The sequence below is a fragment of the Schistocerca gregaria genome, chromosome X (genome assembly GCF_023897955.1).
Source record: "Schistocerca gregaria isolate iqSchGreg1 chromosome X, iqSchGreg1.2, whole genome shotgun sequence".
NCBI classification, from domain to species: Eukaryota; Metazoa; Arthropoda; class Insecta; order Orthoptera; family Acrididae; genus Schistocerca; species Schistocerca gregaria.
In genome coordinates this window covers 806451194-806469915 of record NC_064931.1, presented here as the reverse complement: position 1 = coordinate 806469915, position 18722 = coordinate 806451194, and the positions used below count along the sequence as shown (strand labels likewise).

General features: G+C 36.4%; 1 protein-coding gene across 2 annotated transcripts in view; it reads right to left on the bottom strand.

The window, feature by feature from the left end:
* LOC126299379 (neither inactivation nor afterpotential protein G-like) overlaps positions 1 to 11835 on the bottom strand; it is a 222235-nt gene extending 210400 nt beyond the window's left edge. For both annotated transcript variants that reach the window (XM_049991242.1, XM_049991243.1), the window contains exons 1-2: positions 11751 to 11835; positions 11537 to 11659 (exon numbers count right to left, since the gene is read on the bottom strand). In XM_049991242.1, the coding sequence (XP_049847199.1) occupies positions 11537 to 11659; positions 11751 to 11787 (160 nt within the window). In that variant the 5' untranslated portion in view covers positions 11788 to 11835. The remainder of the gene's footprint in view (positions 1 to 11536; positions 11660 to 11750) is intronic.
* Between the last annotated feature and the right edge of the window lie 6887 nt (positions 11836 to 18722).

Here is an 18722-nt window from a genome sequence, read left to right as displayed (position 1 = left end):
ATATAATTCAGTTGCTCCAGTCCTGGATGGTACTGAGTTACGAGGGAAATGCTCCTCTGTAGTCGGGCTGTGGGATTTTGGGAGGTGGTGGGAGACTGGAAAGATAAGGCACAGGAGATTTGTTTTTGTACAAAGATGGGAGGATAATTATGGTCAAAGAAGGCTTCGGTGAGACTCTCAGTATATTTTGAGAGGGAGTGCCCATCATTGCAGATGTGATGACCACAGATGGCTAGGCTGTACGGAAGGGACTTCTTGGTATGGAATTGGTGGCAGATGTCGAAGTGGAGGTATTGTTGGTGGTTAGTAGGTTTGATATGGATGGAGGTAATGATGTAGCTATCTCTGAGGTGAAAGTCAACATCTTGGAAGATGTCTTGTTGGGTTGAGTAGGACCAGGTGAAGCAAATGGAGGAAAAGTTGTTGAGGTTCTGGGGGAATGTGAATAAGGTGTACTCACCTTCAATCCAGATAGCAAAGATGTCTTCAAGTCAATAACTTTCATCTTACATTACTAGATATGTTACTGGCAGCCTCAGAAGAACTCCAGGTTTGCCAACTATCTACAACTATATCTACTTCTAATCCTATTGTTGCTACACTATTCTACATCACCCACACTGGTATGTGCATTGTGAATGTCTCAGGAATCCTCATGAGGAAATGCTTTCTTGTGACTTGTTGACTTTATTTTGATATTCAGAGTGTCAACTTGATCTTATAGACTGTAAGGTAAGCAGTTGCCTTTTAGATGTCCAATAAGCTATCATATTGACTTTATTCCACAAGTTTGGTCACTTACAATTACTGGCAGATCACTGTCTAATTTTCTGTAGTCACTTTCTATCTAAAAGGAATGGGCATCTGAGAATGACCTGATCAGCAGAACCTTCCTCTCCACATTCATAGGTTGGTGTGTTAGTACATCCCACTGAATTCAGATGTTTGGGATATGGCCCATGGTGCACCACACCTTGAGTATGGGCAATGTTGCACAGTTTGAACCTGTCCCTGATGCTTGGGAATATGCTGTAAATACATCTTGCAGTGCTCCTGGTGTCCCAGTCAGACTGCCATTAATCAAATGTTCAGAATTGTAAATGTCTTTTATCAGTAAAATGCATTCCCCTGACCACATATACACAATCATATTGCTCATGCCATTTCCAATTCAGCACTGCCTGGTAATGTACCAAAGTAGCCATCAGACATACCCAAGGATCACAAGTAAATCCTCTACAGGTGGCGTGTGAAAGGTGCTGGTGAGCCTCAAAAGTATGCTCCAATGAATTCTTCACAATATTGTTTTGTAGTTGCCTAGTCAAAGGCAATGCACCCAGACACTGGCAGCAAAGCCCACAATGGCACTGAAGATAGCTTGGTGGTATGACCGCACCACATACAACACTCATTTGTGGTCAGCAGTACCAGCACAGGCAATCTTATGCATAACTTTGGCTGCATTCTGAGTAAATAATTGTATGTGTTCTAGAAAGTTTCTTTTCTCATCTAGAAGAATGTCTAAATATGTATAAACAGTGCTGAATTTTGCAGGTATTTTCAAGCCCCGGGAAGGATTTCTGACAAGAGAAAGTCTTCCCTTCAGAAGTATGTATGTGGTTTTATGAACAGCTATAGTAAGCTTGTTGCTATTGCGCCAATGCTGCATCTGAGGAAGCACATCATTTGCGTTTTCCTCAAGTATCAAACTGGAGTCTGCAGACACAGTGGTTAGCACACTGGACTCGCATTCGGGAGGACGATGGTTCAATCCCGCATCCGGCCATCCTGATTTAGGTTTTCCGTGATTTCCCTAGATCACTTCAGGCAAATGCCGGGATGGTTCCTTAGAAAGGACACGGTCGATTTCCTTCCCCATCCATCCCTGATCCGAGCTTGTACTCCGTCTCTAATGACCTCATTGTCGGCGGGACGTTAAACAGTAATCTCCTCCTCCTCTGCAGACACAACTAAGATGTCATCTGCATATGTGACAATACCTTCAGTAGCATCCCAGTCTAACAGATGTAATAGGTGTACAATACTAAGACCCCATAACAGTGGCCTTGAGGACAGTCCTTGGTAACCTTTCTGATTACCACATTGTACCCTGTAGGTCACTACAATAATCTACAAAGCTCTTATACAGACATTTGGGGACCCTGAGAGATCTCAAAGGTATATGAACACTGCTGGCCACCGAAGACTGTCAATCATGAGCACAACTGCATACAATTTTCTACAATCACAAAAGCTATATTAACTGTATCATCTATAGACTTCCCTTTTCTGAATCCATATTGACACTGATTTAGACCCAAGAGCTCCCTGCACACCTGCTACCAGTTACACAGTAGATGTTTCTTAATGAAATTTTTACCTTGCAGCAGAGTGTGCGCCATTATGAAACTTGCCGACAGATTAAAACTGTGTGCCAGACCGAGACTTGAACTCGGGACCGAGTTGAAGTCTAACCTGACACACAGTTTTAATCTGCCAGGAAGTTTGAGATCAGTGCACACTCAATTGCAGAGTGAAAATTTCATTATGGAAACATGCCCCAGGCTGTGGAAAAGCCATGTCTCTGCAATACCCTTTCTTCCAGGAGTGCTAGTACTGAAAGTTTCGCAGCAGAGTTTCTGTGAAATTTAGAAGGTAGGAGATGAGGTACTGGAGGAAGTAAAGGTGTGAGGATGGGTTGTGAGTCATGCTTGGGTAGCTCCATTCGTAGAGCAATTTCCCATAAAAGGCAAAGTTCCTGAGTTTGAGTTGTGACGAAGTAAGCTGGGATATTTTTTACTTCTCCTCTTGTTTTGCCATCTGCCTCCTCAAAATTCATTTTTTCACTTTTAATTAATTAACATTGAAATACGTGAGTATAATCTGCATTTTCATAAAAGAGAAAAGTTGTCCCTCAGTTTTAACGATTACAACAGCAGGTCTAATTTTGTGCTTAGTTTTATGTGTGTAATCAATGTTTAATTTATTTTGACTATTACTAGTTACTATCTTTTGATACAGGGTGAAATCAGTATTTGTTTCATAACTTAAATTCTATTGTTGACTTATAAACAAATATAAATTCTGTACTAATTGTTAACATTTGGAGGAACAACTAATAGTATTCTTAAAGGATCTATTTGGCTCTATTTGAAAACATGTTAGCAAAGCCAGATCTTAATTAATTCCAAAGTAATTTCCAGTTTCATCAAAAGTATTGTATGCATAACTATATTTGTTAGTTTCATGATTTAAACAAATAATATGGCTTAACCCTTGCAGTAGAAGAAACTGTTAAAAAGATGCAATTTTTCGATGTGTGTACTGAATTAAAGGAGTTAAGTTTTAATTGTAGTTTCTGTAAAGTAACATCAGACAATGTGTAGTTTCAGTGCCTATTATTGTGGTGATATCAAAGGACCCAGTTTTTGGTACCAAGACACTCAGTCCATAGCCAAGTTTCAGACAAGAATCCCATATTGGTTAGATCAACAACAATGCATCAACTTAACTGGGAAATAAGTGTTACAGCAATATGCCATGTGTTAAAACAATGACAGTGTCTGTTCAGTTTATCTGAAAAACTGTGAAATGTGTGGTTAGGTTTTTACTGCTCGTAGATGTTCAACAGTAAACTATTGTAGCAGTATGTGGATGTTTGCCTGCAACCTATTAATGAGACTTATCGAAAGATAAATAATAGTGCACTGGACATATAACTGTGTATTATTTGGGGTTTGTGATGAGTGATAGTAAAGAACTATGAAATGCAAATGTGCACCTGTTGGCTACACATTTAAAGTAGTCAGTGCTCTACTTCCACCACCCCTTTTTCAGCCAGTGTATCAACGCAGTATGTCAACAATGAGGACAATAAACAAAGAAATAAAGCAGATGAATGTCACATATGATGCCCCGGGTGAGGACTATTGTAATTGGGCACAATAGTTTAGGACTTGCATACTTTGAACAGTGAACTCGAGTGGTTTACACTACAGTTTTAATAAAGGAGACGCAACACTCAATCAGCGCATGAGTTCCATGGCCACAGTAGGACAGCTGTCAGTCAGTGAATGGGTTCTATGAAAGCAGCCACTGAGTACAGGAGCAGCCAATCATCACGCAGGTGGACACAGAGGTAAACAAGACACCTTGTCAAGAGAATTACAACTTCCAGCAGACGAAAAGTTGAGATGACAACTGAAGCAGCAGCAGCAGAGCAGCAGGAGGAGAGTGAATAAGAATAAGGTAATTTCATAGTAAAAGCCATTTTATATCAAGTGATACATAATGTGTGGCCTTAACGAGAAAGACAGTGTGACTGAGAAAAAAATTGTAGATGTTAAGTTTTTAAACGAACAGAAAGACCTAAGTGGGACTGATTCTGTAAACGATAGTGGTTATAAATCAGACATAAATGTAACTTTGAATGATGGGGACAAAAGTCCTATTCTAGATGAAATGATAAAAGCGTCATCTACATTGTGTGGTGATGTGAGCAAAATGGATGAAAACAGTACTGAAGTGGATGAGATCATTAAGGTTAAAGAGGAAGAATCTAGTAGCAAAAGTCAGCAAGGGCAGAAGTTTGTGGCAGATGGAAAAGTGGAAGTGAAGTTAAGGCAAATTATGAGTAGTTTGAGTAGTATGTGTATGAAAGAAGACATTGTAGGGTGGAAAATAGTATGAACGAAGACATTAGTAGGGTGGAAAGTAGTTATTAGTATGAAAAAGAAAACTGATAGCATTAGAACTCACATGGTTAACTTAAAGTATGAACTGAGGAAATAAATTAAAAAGGAAATTAAGGTACTCAGCTCTAATGTTTCAGAATTAAATAACATGGTTGAGGTGGTAGCTAAAGATTGTGATGAAAAGATAAAAGACATTTGCACAAAGAGCTAGGTAGTGAATCAATAATTATGGTTTTGGAAACTAAGTTGCCTCAGAAAGTTAGAGAATTGCTTGAACCTGCCCCTAGGAGTAATATTACTGATTTACTGAGTTATGTTGATAAAGCGGAGAGGGTGATGTCCTCAGTGAAAGGTCGTAGGAGAATCGTCACAGAGTCTTGGTACAGTTGTAATCTGACAGGGAGTTTCAGATGTTCCTTAACTTTGGCCAAGACATTTAATAAACAAATAGATCTCTACTAAAAGGAGTATTCAAAACCAGAACTTGCTGAGACTCTTTGTCCACAGGAACCTCTAGATATGCTTCAGACAAACCAACTTTAGAAAAGTACTGGCCATCCGATATTTTTGCCAACAGTTCCTCCTGCCATTGAAGAGGATGCATATCGACAACCAACTGCATGTGACAGTAGCACCAAAGTCACCACAGAGACAAAGTTTCCCTGACAGCTCCGAAACTACAACCAGCAGAGGTGACCATTCTTTAGCCATAACAAGTTGTACCACCCCTAGAGATTGAGTTCCGTCCAATTCTGCTTTCACTTGATCTTTCAGGGTGACAAGTATAGGATGTGCACAACAAAAACAAGACCAAGCTATGGATGTCAAAAAAATATGAGCAGAAAAATTCATATCACACCCTATACCTCCCAAAAATGAGTCCAAAAACTCCTCACAGAGTGTTTCCAATTAAGAATATGGTACCTGATTTGCCACAAGGTGAACTGTGTTGGTGATAGAAATTCCAAATGAATAAAATGTATCCATTCCACACAAGTTCTCAACACCTGCATCACCAACCACCAAAAATGTAATGGAACAAACCATTGAGCTGTAAGAGGTAGATGCTGTAAATTCTCCCAAAAGTGTAATGTTCTGGCCAGCTTCCATGTAACCAGTGGCAACAGTGTTTAGCCTAAACTCACAAAGGTTTGAGAATTCAATAATGTCACTGCAGCTCCTGTATTGATCTGTAGCTGGAGCACTTGGCAAAAAAACAATTAACTCAATAAACAAGTTGAGAGAAGTCATGTGTCAAACTGTTTACATCAATGTCCATAACCTGAGCAACCTTCAGCAAATGACACACGAAACTGCACACTTGACCAAAAGTAAGAGATGTAAGTTCTTGCAAAGGGGCAACATGGAAGATAAGTGGGTGGATAGAAGAGTGGAATGGTACCCTGTCTGTTAATGGAAGCTGACAAAGTAGTCACTGCCAAAGTAAGCTGTTCAATCAAGGGCAGTAGCATGGCATCTATAACGACTAAACTTAATGAAGCCTCACTTAAAACAGCACTTGTGGAAACCATACCATCCTCACTGGCAATTGTGTAACAACCAAGTAATACATAAAACCAATCCAAGTAACACAAAGATGGCTTTATTCATAAACCTCTGGACCATAATGGAAACTGATTTCTTACTGGTAACAGTACAGGGTACCCTCCACCATGCACATTATGGTGGCTTGTAGACTATCGATATAGATTTAAATATAGTGTAGATGTAAGCCTCTCATGACATGACATGTAACAAGCCATAAGAATCATACAGAAGGAGCAGCATAAGTGATACACAGAACAACTGATGTGAGAGGTGCAAACTAATAAAACATATTGAGAGTGAGACACCACTGCTTCATGCATATATAAGCACAAGTCACTAGTAGACAGTGCAGTGAAGACTGTGTCATGTGCACACTTCCTACAGGTGGCCTCTAGTGGCTGACCCTCACTGATACATTGGCAGTTGATTTAAGTACGCACGTGGTGACATTACATTCAACACACTCACACTGACATGCACTCGTAGCAGGATACAGATATCGTAAATGGGAAAAAGACTAACTGCATTATGTATTTACCATTCCCAGTTGATCCAGATGGGTTGAGAAACATATTCTTGAATGTCCTACACATTTATACAACACCACTAATTAGCCAACAGCCATAAGCATAACAAAATGAACATCATTCACCATGAGTTATATAGTGACAAAAAGAAAAAAAAAATGATGTTTAAGATAACCTTGGTCTTCAAGCCACTCCAATCAGGACTTAATATTAAAAATAGCTGTAGGAAATAAAATTAAAAGACTCACATAAAACGAGTTTACTGGAAGACAAAAAGGTCTGAATTTGTTACACAGCTAACCAATGAACCATCAGAAGATGTTTATGTAGAGACTGCCACACATGAGAAATTCTGAAGGTTTATGTCAATATTTAAGTTTAGATTGGAAGAAGTAACTCAAAGTAACTGGTTGACCAAAGGAAGAGGGAAATTATCTATGGACTTCAATCAACTCAGCAACATTAACAACCATAGTGATCTTGCAAACAAAAACAGAGCAGTCTGTAACATAATTAGGAGAAAAACGCCAAAACATGCATATATTAGGCACAGGGGTATAAAACTTGATTCAAATAAGCTACAAAATTTTGTTAAAGTATTCTTCAGAAACATAAATACCAAGGCACAAAAGAAATTTGAGAAGATATGGCCTGCACAAACACTGAACTACAAAATGAAATGAATACTACTGCCATCCACCACTGTGGAAGAACTTGGCAATGATGTACATAACATAAAAAAGTAAAACCTTTGCAAGCTTATATGAAGTGCATTTGTGCCTGTTAAAGACTTATATCTTTCAGTGCATGTTATATACTAATCTTTTGTCAGAGGTTGCTTCACTAAATTCTTAAAAATATATAAGTCCTGCTTTTTTATATGGAAGATATATAAACCTCTCCTTAACCCCAATGTTGGTTTTAACATCACAGTGCTTTACTACACATAGTTTTGTAAGTAGGTACCTGCCTTTCTCCTACTTTTGAATGAACTTCCCAAACTGTTTATAGGGGAATCTACAGTCTAATATTGACTTCAAACTATGCTGAAACTTGGCTTTTTTCACAAATGCAAATCATTGGCAGAAGTGAAAGAAATTGAAAGTGACAGAAAAAACTGGGATTGTCAGAAGATTGAAACCCAAATCTTGGTATTTAGTGTTCTGACACTTGCCCATTGTCTTGAGATCTCTTAAATAAAATCCAGGATACAGTAGCAATGGCATCCTTTAAAGAAATGTACTGAGTCAGTACTGATTCTCATAGCTTGAGAAAACAACACTATCTGCTGGTAACTGCAAAATTTTGGTCAGCAGTAAAATACCAGACACATTAAGGGACACAAGGGTGAAGAAACACATAAGTACGTGTGCAGGTAAACAGAATGGATATGTATAAGTACAGCACTCCAAACAATAATTTTGCTGCGGAGTAACCCATGTGCTGAAGCAACATACTTTATGTGTGTCCATTCCTTAATTAGTACTGACATAACCTTGTGAAGAACAAATGTGCATAACATCCAATTGACCTTTAACTTACATAAAGGAGCTATACAAATCATAGCAAAAAAATTAAAGTCATGTACACTACTTTAACTCTGGGAATATTTACAGTTCAATGTCAATCCAATTTTTAAACAATGATCTATATAAAGAACACTGAGCAATTCCCAAACAACAAATAAATACATGAACATTGGGCCAGATACAGCTGCTATTTAGGTTTCAATACGAAAAGCAAAGTTAAAATCAAAAATAGACATCTATACAATAAAATAACATTATGAAACTGGCTTCTGCAGAAGACTGGAGATAAAACAGAATATTATGTCCTCAGAAAAGTTGAAAAGAGCATCTGTATAAAAATCAGTTATCACACAACTGAAATTAGTTACAATGAGATACAAATTATTTAGACAAATGTTCATTTTAGACTATTTACTGTTATACTGAAAAGACTTTACAACAGAATATTGAAATGAATATACAAACAATGAACATCACTAAGAAATACTGTATGTGTATTTAAACTACAGATGCATCTTGTATTTAAACTACTTGTATCTTTGGCAACATTCGTATGTGCATATGGTCCATAGATGGATAAGTAATGAAAAACTGAATATTATTAAACTCCAGATGCTGAGGATAACAACAGTCACCAAATTGTTTCAATTCTACTTAGGAAACAGAGACCGTAGTTTGAGATGTCCCAGATTCAGCTGTAGCCAAGTGTGTCAACAAGCATCATTCAGATCTAAAGCAGCACACCACAGAGATCCCTCATGGTTCTGTGGTAGGTCTGATTTACATTAATGATTTCTTCCTAAGTGTCACTGAAGGGGAAACTATTTTATTTGCTTATTACAGCAATATTGTAATCACTGATGAATCACTAGAAGGATTAAGTGGAAATTATACTAATGGAGAGTTTGAATGGGTAACAAATAATAGAGTGAGGAAGACAAGTAAAATGGAGTCTTGGATAAAAAGAAAACACAGCCCTGCCAACTTGAAAATAAATGAAATCATAGTATAGCACTGCTTTTCTAAGTATGCCAGCTGATAAGTGCCTGAAATGGGATGAGCACATCAATATCCTTTGGTAGAGGCACTCTTAGGCACACTATGCCCTCCAAATGCTAGGTCTGTTTGTCTTCCATGATAATTAACCATTTGGGCAATGTTTAAAAGAGTACATTTTAATAGAGTACATTCTCAGGCAACAGGCAAAAAAGAATAACTAATGGATGGATTAAAGCATGATTATTACCATAATACCTCAAGGGACAATGGATTAACATGAAGAAAAGGTAATTAACTCTTAACAGAAAAATACTGACTGAGCCAATATATTACACACAGTTTAATATCTGATTATGAAACCAGAACCAGTCATTGTTCATATCTTTTCAGACAAAGTAAAGCTGGATCTCAAAATTCTGAACTGAGCAAAGGTATTACATTATGTGACAAACTACCAAAAGACTTCAAAGAAAAAATACACATGCTCCTGCTTAAAATTTTAAAACTATTTTTTGGATAGTTGTTTTTTTTATGTAATAGAAGATTATCTGCAACAAAATATTGAAAAATCATGATTATGAATAAAAGTATTTGTTGTGTAACAATTGCAGTGCAGATCTACAGATTTTTGTGGCTCAGTAAATATATAAGGTAAGACAGTATATTCGAGTAAACTATAAGTTTCTCCCTTTACAAAGTATATTATAACTGTATTGCAAAAATGGCATACAGTGTATTTGGTCTAGAGATTAACAAAGCAGTAAAAGACATGTTATTAGTATACCATGTGACTTCCTGAACATACCGAAATATGAGTAGCAACATTAATTTTCCCAAGTATCAGAGGATGTTTAACTGTAGCTATTAACAGCTATTAATATTTCGGTTGTCTATCTTAAGCCTCCCCCCCCCCCCCCCCCCATCTCCAATAATTTATTACATTCTTAGAATTTTGTGTTGTGGAAATTATTCATAAGTATAAATTAAAAATCCTCTCAAAAATTGTCTGCTAGGATTTCATTTATCTGTCTGTTGCATGTGTGCTACTCAGCATAAGATTCTAAGGGAATATAATGTCCTTCCAGATGTCTCATATGTTTATATGCCCCCTTCTTCCTTCTTTCCTTTGTCTTCCAAACAAGGAGCTGTTTATGCTGAATACTTCCCACTTTATATTAAACCACATCCCAGTACCTATATTATTAAATATGCAGTGTGCTTTCCTGATATATTTTTTCCTCAGTTAATGAACTGCATTTACTGCTTTAACAGACTGCTAAAAAAACTGCATTTGTAAGAATGCCATTAACACAAAACACTTCCTAAACAATTACCCTTTACCACAGCCATATCAACTAGCTTAATAGATTATATATCTCACTAATAAATGATAAACTGGCATGTAGTTCAAAGTTCAAAATGCAGTCATACAATTATTGAAATACACAAGATAAAACTTTTTGATTATTAATTATGAAACAAAAAAGATGTGTGTCATTATAAGGGAAAGTCAGCCAATAATACAGCAATTATACTGTAAAATAAATACTTCTTCTGACTGCAAAAAGAAATCATTTCAAATACTGGTAGAGTTTCTGGAGATAATCATTCCAAGTACTTAATGTGTCAAACTCTATGTGGAGTTCATATAATTTAGATTCAATAAAATCACCTATTACTGAGTGGGATTACAGTAAGTAATTGCAGGGTATAGTTTTTTGTAGCAACTTGTTTGACATAATCATCTTGCAGCACAGGTACCATAAATAGTTTGCAACTTTCATTGTCACATAGCTTGGAAGCAGAGAATGTGTTTTTAACTTGAAATATTTGAGATTTAGTTACAAGATGATTAAAATGTAATCTTAAAGATTCACTGCACATGTCTATTCCAATATATTCTGAAATTTGTGTCATCATCACACTTTGTGCTAATGTTTTCTAAGTTGCAACCAGATAATTTTAGAATGAGATCTATAAAGAAAACTTGGTTTTGTCAAAGATGAACGTGGAAACATACTCATGAGGTAAAGTTCCTCTCTATAGCACATATTTGTAATTTAATTAATAAATCTCATTTTTTAATAATGAACTACAGAGGTGAGAGATCTGAATAAAAGTCATAATGAATACTAATTTAAAGTTTCAAAGAGTATATGTGAGAAAGTGGTATACTGAGAAAAACTACAGTATTGAATATTACAAGTTTTGACCAGCCAGTATTGAAAAAGTCTCCTACCTATTATGTAATCATATTCACTCTTAGGATGTTGTATGATACCTTCCCATTTATTCATCCATTTTGAGTAGAAAGCTAAACTACACAGAGTACTAACTATCAGGATCAACACTGTGAGAGTCACTGAAAATAACGTGATCAAAGTGTTACACATGCTAGTTGAAAAAAAATAGTACCAAAAATAAAAATGCAATTGCAATAACAGAAATATTACAGTTCATATTTAAAATTGTTTTGAAATATTGCAACATATTCCTTTCCTCTAAACACTGCACTGACAAAGTATACAGTAAGGTTTCTTGGGTGTGGTTACAGACAGCAGAGCCCTTTACAGGATTCACAAGCAAGGGTAGGGGGAAACTATTGACATTCCATTCCCTCTTCAAGAGGCTTCTGTCACTGTTCCAAACCACAGTAATTGATATAGGCTGAGTTAAGTTTTAAGTAAAATTAATAAACTTTCTATTTAAAAATTTGCAAAAAAATATCCTCAGCTAAAATTACATATGGTTATTCACTGTCACAAAAAGCTAATAATAACTGTTTATTGGCAGGTATAAAAAATTTATTTGCAGTATAATGGATACTTCATTATCAAAATATTTACACAAAAACAGTCCTGCAAATTATTCATATAACTGTTTCAGCCTAGTCTGAATAAAATATTATTTCTGCACAAGTGAAACAGTGCAGCAAACAACAAATGGTGACTGCTACTTGGCAAGTACAACAACAAACTAAATATATTTACAGCAAAAAGAAACTTTTCCATTACTAAAATATTCAGAACAGTAATTACATTATTTATTCAAATGATAATATATATAATAGTATAGAAATTTATTATTTCCATAGAAGAGGTGTAATGATGTTCAGGCAAACATATCAACTGGATACGAAAAGTCTGCTGGATTTCCTACTTTTGTACACCCTCATAATGTGAATCTGTAGGCAGATACATACTAGAGATATTAGTTACATGTATCAGAAACTAAAATTGGGCTTTTACCCACCCAAAATAGGTATGTTTACAAGTGCTTTGTTGCAATTTATATCCTGTTTTTTAGTGAGATCTACCTTGCATTGGCAATAATGTAAATAAAAAGGGAGACAAACATATTCCTACATTATTAAGGCTCAAACTCCTTGACCATATTTATTAATAGTAAAGTTATGCATATTAAGGGCTCACTACTTATTTATTTTTTATCTGCTGTTAGACAATTTACTGTGTACAGATGTTGTGAGAGAATACAAGCAAGATTTACATTACTCTTTACAGTGATTGCTTTTCTAGGCAACATTTGTTTTTATTTCAATACATGAATTCATCAACTGTATAATACATAAAATAAGAGAAAAGTAATACCTCACATATAGTGGATCAGTGTGTCCAGCACAGTGATGCATAACAGAAAACAGCATTCACACTAGCTTTTGAGCACTAGAGCTTTTTCCAGCAATAGTACATACATTCACACACACAGCCATGTGAACACCCAAACGCACATGTTGATGTGGCCATGGGATTGTGCATTTGGGTGTCAGTGTGGTAGTGTATATACTGTTTCTGGAAAAATGCTAGTGCTTGAAAGTTAGTGTGAATGATATTTTCTGTTATGTGTTACTGTGCTTCATGCATCAGTTTGCTATAGGTAATCGGTTGCCTTTCCCTTGTTTTATGTATTGCTCCATCCAGGAATCTCTGTTACTTTTATTCAATTGTATAAAGGTCACCACCCAGTGAATGAATTTTAAGAGGCCTTTTCCATGCTAGTGTGTTACAGAAATTTGCTGAATTAAGTTGCACATGCCATATACATCACAGAACACTGGTTGAGATCAGACCATACTTGCCACATTAGCTATTTTTTCTATACCTAGCTAGTAATTTATGAAGAAGAAATCACCGAAAAACCTATGAAAAATCCAAAAGATTTGACTAGATACATTATCTAAATAAGGACAAGGGCTTCAAGCTAGTTTATATTAAAATTTTAGACACAAATATATTATATTTCAACATCCAACTGGAAATGTATTTATTTCTCCAAAAATACAAGGTTACCTTAAACAAATTTCAACAAGACAAAAGTGTTGGCTGTGTGTGCAACTTTAAAGTAGATTTTCAGACTCCAAGTAGAGTGAAAGAAAAAAAACCAGCTTAACCTTATTGTCTTTTTCAACCTGGAAGGGATAGTAACAGTCTCAATGAGACATGAAAATCATCCCATAATACATTTTAGATCAGATACTTACAAACAGGGTCTTTCAGTCTACATACCCTCTGGATATAGGTAACAGTGATTGCTTTGCCTTTCCAATTTTATTTCTTAAGACTACCAAAAATAAAACTCAAATAATTAATGTACATTTGAAAACCATAAAGTAGCAGCAAAAAAATTCAGGTGATGCAAATGAAGCAAATGACACTGACAAAAAATGAGGCCTTTCTTATATTGATTCTTCTGTTACTGATGTATTATTTTTCTTTTCAAACTAAAGAAAAACATTAAATCAAAAAATGGAAAAAGGATCCATATATACTAACCACAATGTTTAAATTTCTGGTGAAATACATGAAAAATAAGCACCTTAGCTCTTCCTTGAGAAATAAATTAGGCAATATGCCAAAATTTACAAGAAATGTAAAATACAAGCCAAATGAATGGCTAAAATTGGATGTAGGGTATAAATTGCAAAGAACACAAAAGCATTTTCAAATGATGTGAGTTTCCACAAACTCCCTGAGCATGGCAAGGTAACTTCAAGTCATGACACTTGCTTGGATTTACAGGGTTTTCAGCTATAGAGACTCTAATTTCAAAACTAAATATCTTAAAAGCTAAGATTGATAGTAAACTGCAACAAATGGTATGTTTATTGTGGAAGCTGTAAGAATTTTATACAGAAATTATACAAAAGTTTCAAAATAGTTCAAAAAGCCATTAACAGATGACACTGTAATAGCAATACATAGTGTCTATAACTATTGAGCTGCAGGTCAGAGTGATGAGGTCCACCATTGAAATGTTAAAGGAGGTTAGCATGCCAAACAATGAGGTTGAACGCATGTGTTGCAAGCTCTTCACCAAATTCAGACAGACAGGCAGCATGGCTGATGATCTAGTGGGGAATTTTGGCCCCAGACAAACTGTAATTACTACTGAAAATGACACCACAGTAAATGGAATTATTCACCAAAATACAAAAAAATCTGTCCAAACAATTGCAGCAGAGACTGTTTGAAACATTTTTGCACACAGAAAACACTGAAACACAGCCTAAACTTCATTCCATGCAAAGTCAAAAGCCACCAGGCCATACTTGTATGAGATGTGTGACAGAAACCAGATTCCCACAATGATTGATAATGAAGGCTCTGATATTGGCTGAATCTGGTTCACAGATGAAGCACACTTCCACCTGAAAATAAACACGAATAAACAAAACTGGCAATTTTGGGATTCCAAAAACAACCATTTGTGCAAAACAAAACCATTTTATTTTCCCGAAGTCACTGTTTGGGCTGTGGTATACGACAGAGGCATTAGTGGCGCTTTTTTTTCATACAAGAAACCATCACTAGTGAATGTTACAGTGCAATTTTGAAACAGTTCATTGCTACACATCTTTCGTTGGAAGATCAACCAAGTACTGAGTGGTTCATGCAGGATGGGGCCAGGGCACATTTCACCAAACAGGTGTTTTGCTTTCTTGATGAATGCTTCAGGAATAGAGTCATTGCATTGGTTTATTGAAAATTTAATGGGTCAGCAATAGACAGGCCTCCATATTCGCCTGATCTGACTCCTTGTGACAACATTTTGTAGGGTGCATTGAAAGACACTGTCTACTGGTATCATTAAACCATTCTGGATGACTTTGAACAGGCAATCTGTGTTGCATCTGAATCCATTTCTGTTGAGACACTACAGTTTTGAACAGAAAATTTCACTGTGCATTCCCACCTTCTCCATACTGTGAGTGGCAGATAATAAAAAAAGTGATGTGATTGTACAGACTGTTTGCAGAGTATTATTTTAATTATGCATGCTGATACTGCGTGAGCTGCAAAATGTACAGTGTCATCTGTCAGCACCTTTTTGAACTATTTCAGTACTTTTGCATAAATTTCTTACAGCTTTCACAATAAACATACCTTTTCTTACACTTGCCTGTCGGTATTAAGTTTTCAAGGTATTTACTTTTCAAATTAGGGGCTCCTTTGGTAGACACTACATAAGCTTGAAAGCACAGCAAAATGAACATATTTTCTTACTTTGAAAAAGTACTGCTTTCTCAGATATCAAATTCACCTGTGATGAATTACTTAGTGATTCACACTTTTCCTGAATCATACTCATTTCTCACTTTTTTTTTTGAACACCTCCAAAGCTTCTGATCACTCTGAATAGTGTCCAAACATTCAAGGATGTGTGAATCACTCACATGCATCCAACACATATTTCTGTTGTGATGCATGGCCTTGTGACTAAACAGTTTGGTTTTTGAATATACAAAAATATCACAACAGCAGTTTTGAAAATTGTTGAAAAATCATAACCAATCATTAAATCAACATGACTGTGTCAAGCAGCACAATATTAATACCTTATTCAAATATTATGAGTTGTTTTCCCTAAGTGTCATTCATCACACCAGCTAAAAATTTTGTCTAAGTTATCTTATATCCTGCTTTAGTCACTCAATAATGATACCTTCCCATAAACCACAGCATCATCAGAATATAGCTGCAGACTGCTGCTCACCCTGTCTGGCAGATCATTTATGTATACAGAAAACAACAGCAGACCTATCACACTTCCCTGAGGCACTATTGGTGACAAACGTGTCTCTGACACACACTCACCATCAAGGACCACATCTTTGGTCCTATTACCTAAGAAGTCAGAGCCATTCACATAGCTGTGAACCTATTCCGTATGCTCATACTTTCATTAACAGTCTGCAGTGGGTCTTTTTGGAAATGTAGGAAACTGGAATCAACCAGTTGCCCTTCGTACCCTGATCCATAATTTGCAAGATATCACATTGCGAGAAAGGCAACTGAATTTCACACAAGTGATGCTTTCTTAAAACTTGCAGATTCATGCACAGAAGTTTTTCTGTCTCATGGAAACTTATTATACTTGAACTGATAGCATGTTCAAGAATTTTGCACCAAACTGATGTTAAGGATATTGGTTTGTAATTTTGTGGGCCCATTCTTTTCGCCTTCTTATTAAGAGCAGTCACCTCTGCTTTTTCCAGTCACTTGAGACTTTGCACTGGGCAAGAAATTAATGATAAATGAAACCTAAGTAAGGGGGCAAATTCCATAGAGAACTGTTTGTAAAAATGAGTAGCAATTCCATCAGGACCTGTCGACTTACTTGCTTTCAACTCTTTCAGTTTTTTCTCTACACCAGAGACGCTTATTACTATGACTTCCACATGGGTCTCTGTGCCTTGCTCAAATGACGGGATGTTTGTACAATTTTCCACAATGAACAATTTATTAAAGACAAAATTTAAAACTTTGACTTTCCTTTTCCTGTCTTATTCTACCACACCAGACTGTTCAATGAGTGATTGGACACAAGCCTTAGACCCAATTAGTGACTGTGCATAGGATCAGAATTTTCTCTGGATCTCAGAAAGATCTTTTGCTAAGGTATGACACCAGTAATAGTTGTATGCTTTGCGCATCAATTTTTTTACAGATGTATGAATCTCTACTAACCTTTGCTTGTTGTCACTTGTGCATTCTCTCTTGAAGCAGGAGTGTAAAAGCCTTGCTTCTGCAGCATTTTCTGAATTTTGCTGTTCAATCACGGTATGTCCTATCTGTCCTTAGTCCACTTATTCAGCATGTACCTCTCCAGAGCACAATCCACAATCCATTTAAACTTTGCCCATAATTCTCTGTGCCCATAATACTGAAACTAAACGATGGTAATAACTGCTTATCTTCTCTTTCTAACAGAAATACTCTCCTAATCTTCTTGACTTATTTATTAACTTGAGAAATCATGGTCACTAAACCTTATCTCCTACTGACGTCATAAATAATGTCACACCCATTTGTAGCTACGAAGTCTAAATATTTCCATTCTAAGTGGACTGTTGAACTAGCTGCTCAAGACAGTTTTCGGAAAACATGATCAAAAGTACTTTGCAAGACTGTATGTCTAACCCCCCCCCTGCAATGAATCCCTAGAAATCCTATTCTATACTCGGTACCTGAAAGTCGCCTCCAACTAGTATTGCATGATCTGGGTATTTCCACATTGCTGACCATAGACATTCTTTCAATGACATTAAAACTGTCACAGCAGAATCAGACGGCTGCCATGACAATTAAAGTACTTACTCCCTTAATTATCTGAATCATGTCCATCTAATTTTCCATTCTTCAATCTCTTCTTCATGTGTGGAGCTAGTTAGCATATAACCTTGTGCTACTTTGATGGGTGCAGGAAACTTACAATAATATAGGAAAAGACATATTGCACCTTCCTGTAAAGAAGACACATTAAGTTGGAGACAGACACAATTAAAAGAAACCCACATAAAGCTTTTGGCCACAGCCTTCCTCAGTAAAAGAGAGAGAGAGAGAGAGAGAGACACGCACCATTGATACATTCAAGCAAGCACATCTCATGCACACACGACCACCATCTCCAGCATCTCAGGCTGGTATGAATGGTGTTTTACTGATGCTTTTGTGTGTGTGTGTGTGTGTGTGTGTATGTGTGTGTGTGTGTGTGTGTGTGTGTGTGTGTGTTACTGATGAAGGTTGTGGTCGAAAGCTTTATGTGTCTTAATCGTGCCTGTCTGCAACTTATAATGGCTTCTTTACAATATGTAGCGATCCCTCTTTTTCTACATTATTGATATACCTACCTGGGGTTTCAATTGTCTGATTTAGCTACAATAAGGTGTTCACTATGCTGTTCAAAGTAGCTTACCTCTATTCCTATTTTCTTACTCATTATTAGTCCTACTTCTCCTACTTCTGCATTACTGCTTTTTGATTTTCTAAAAAAAAAACACACACACACACACACACACACACACACACACACACACACACACAGCATGGCCTTCACCTGAAACAATTTTGAGAAAGTATATAAAACCTAAATCAGGATGGTTGGACAGAACAAACTTCATCTTCTTG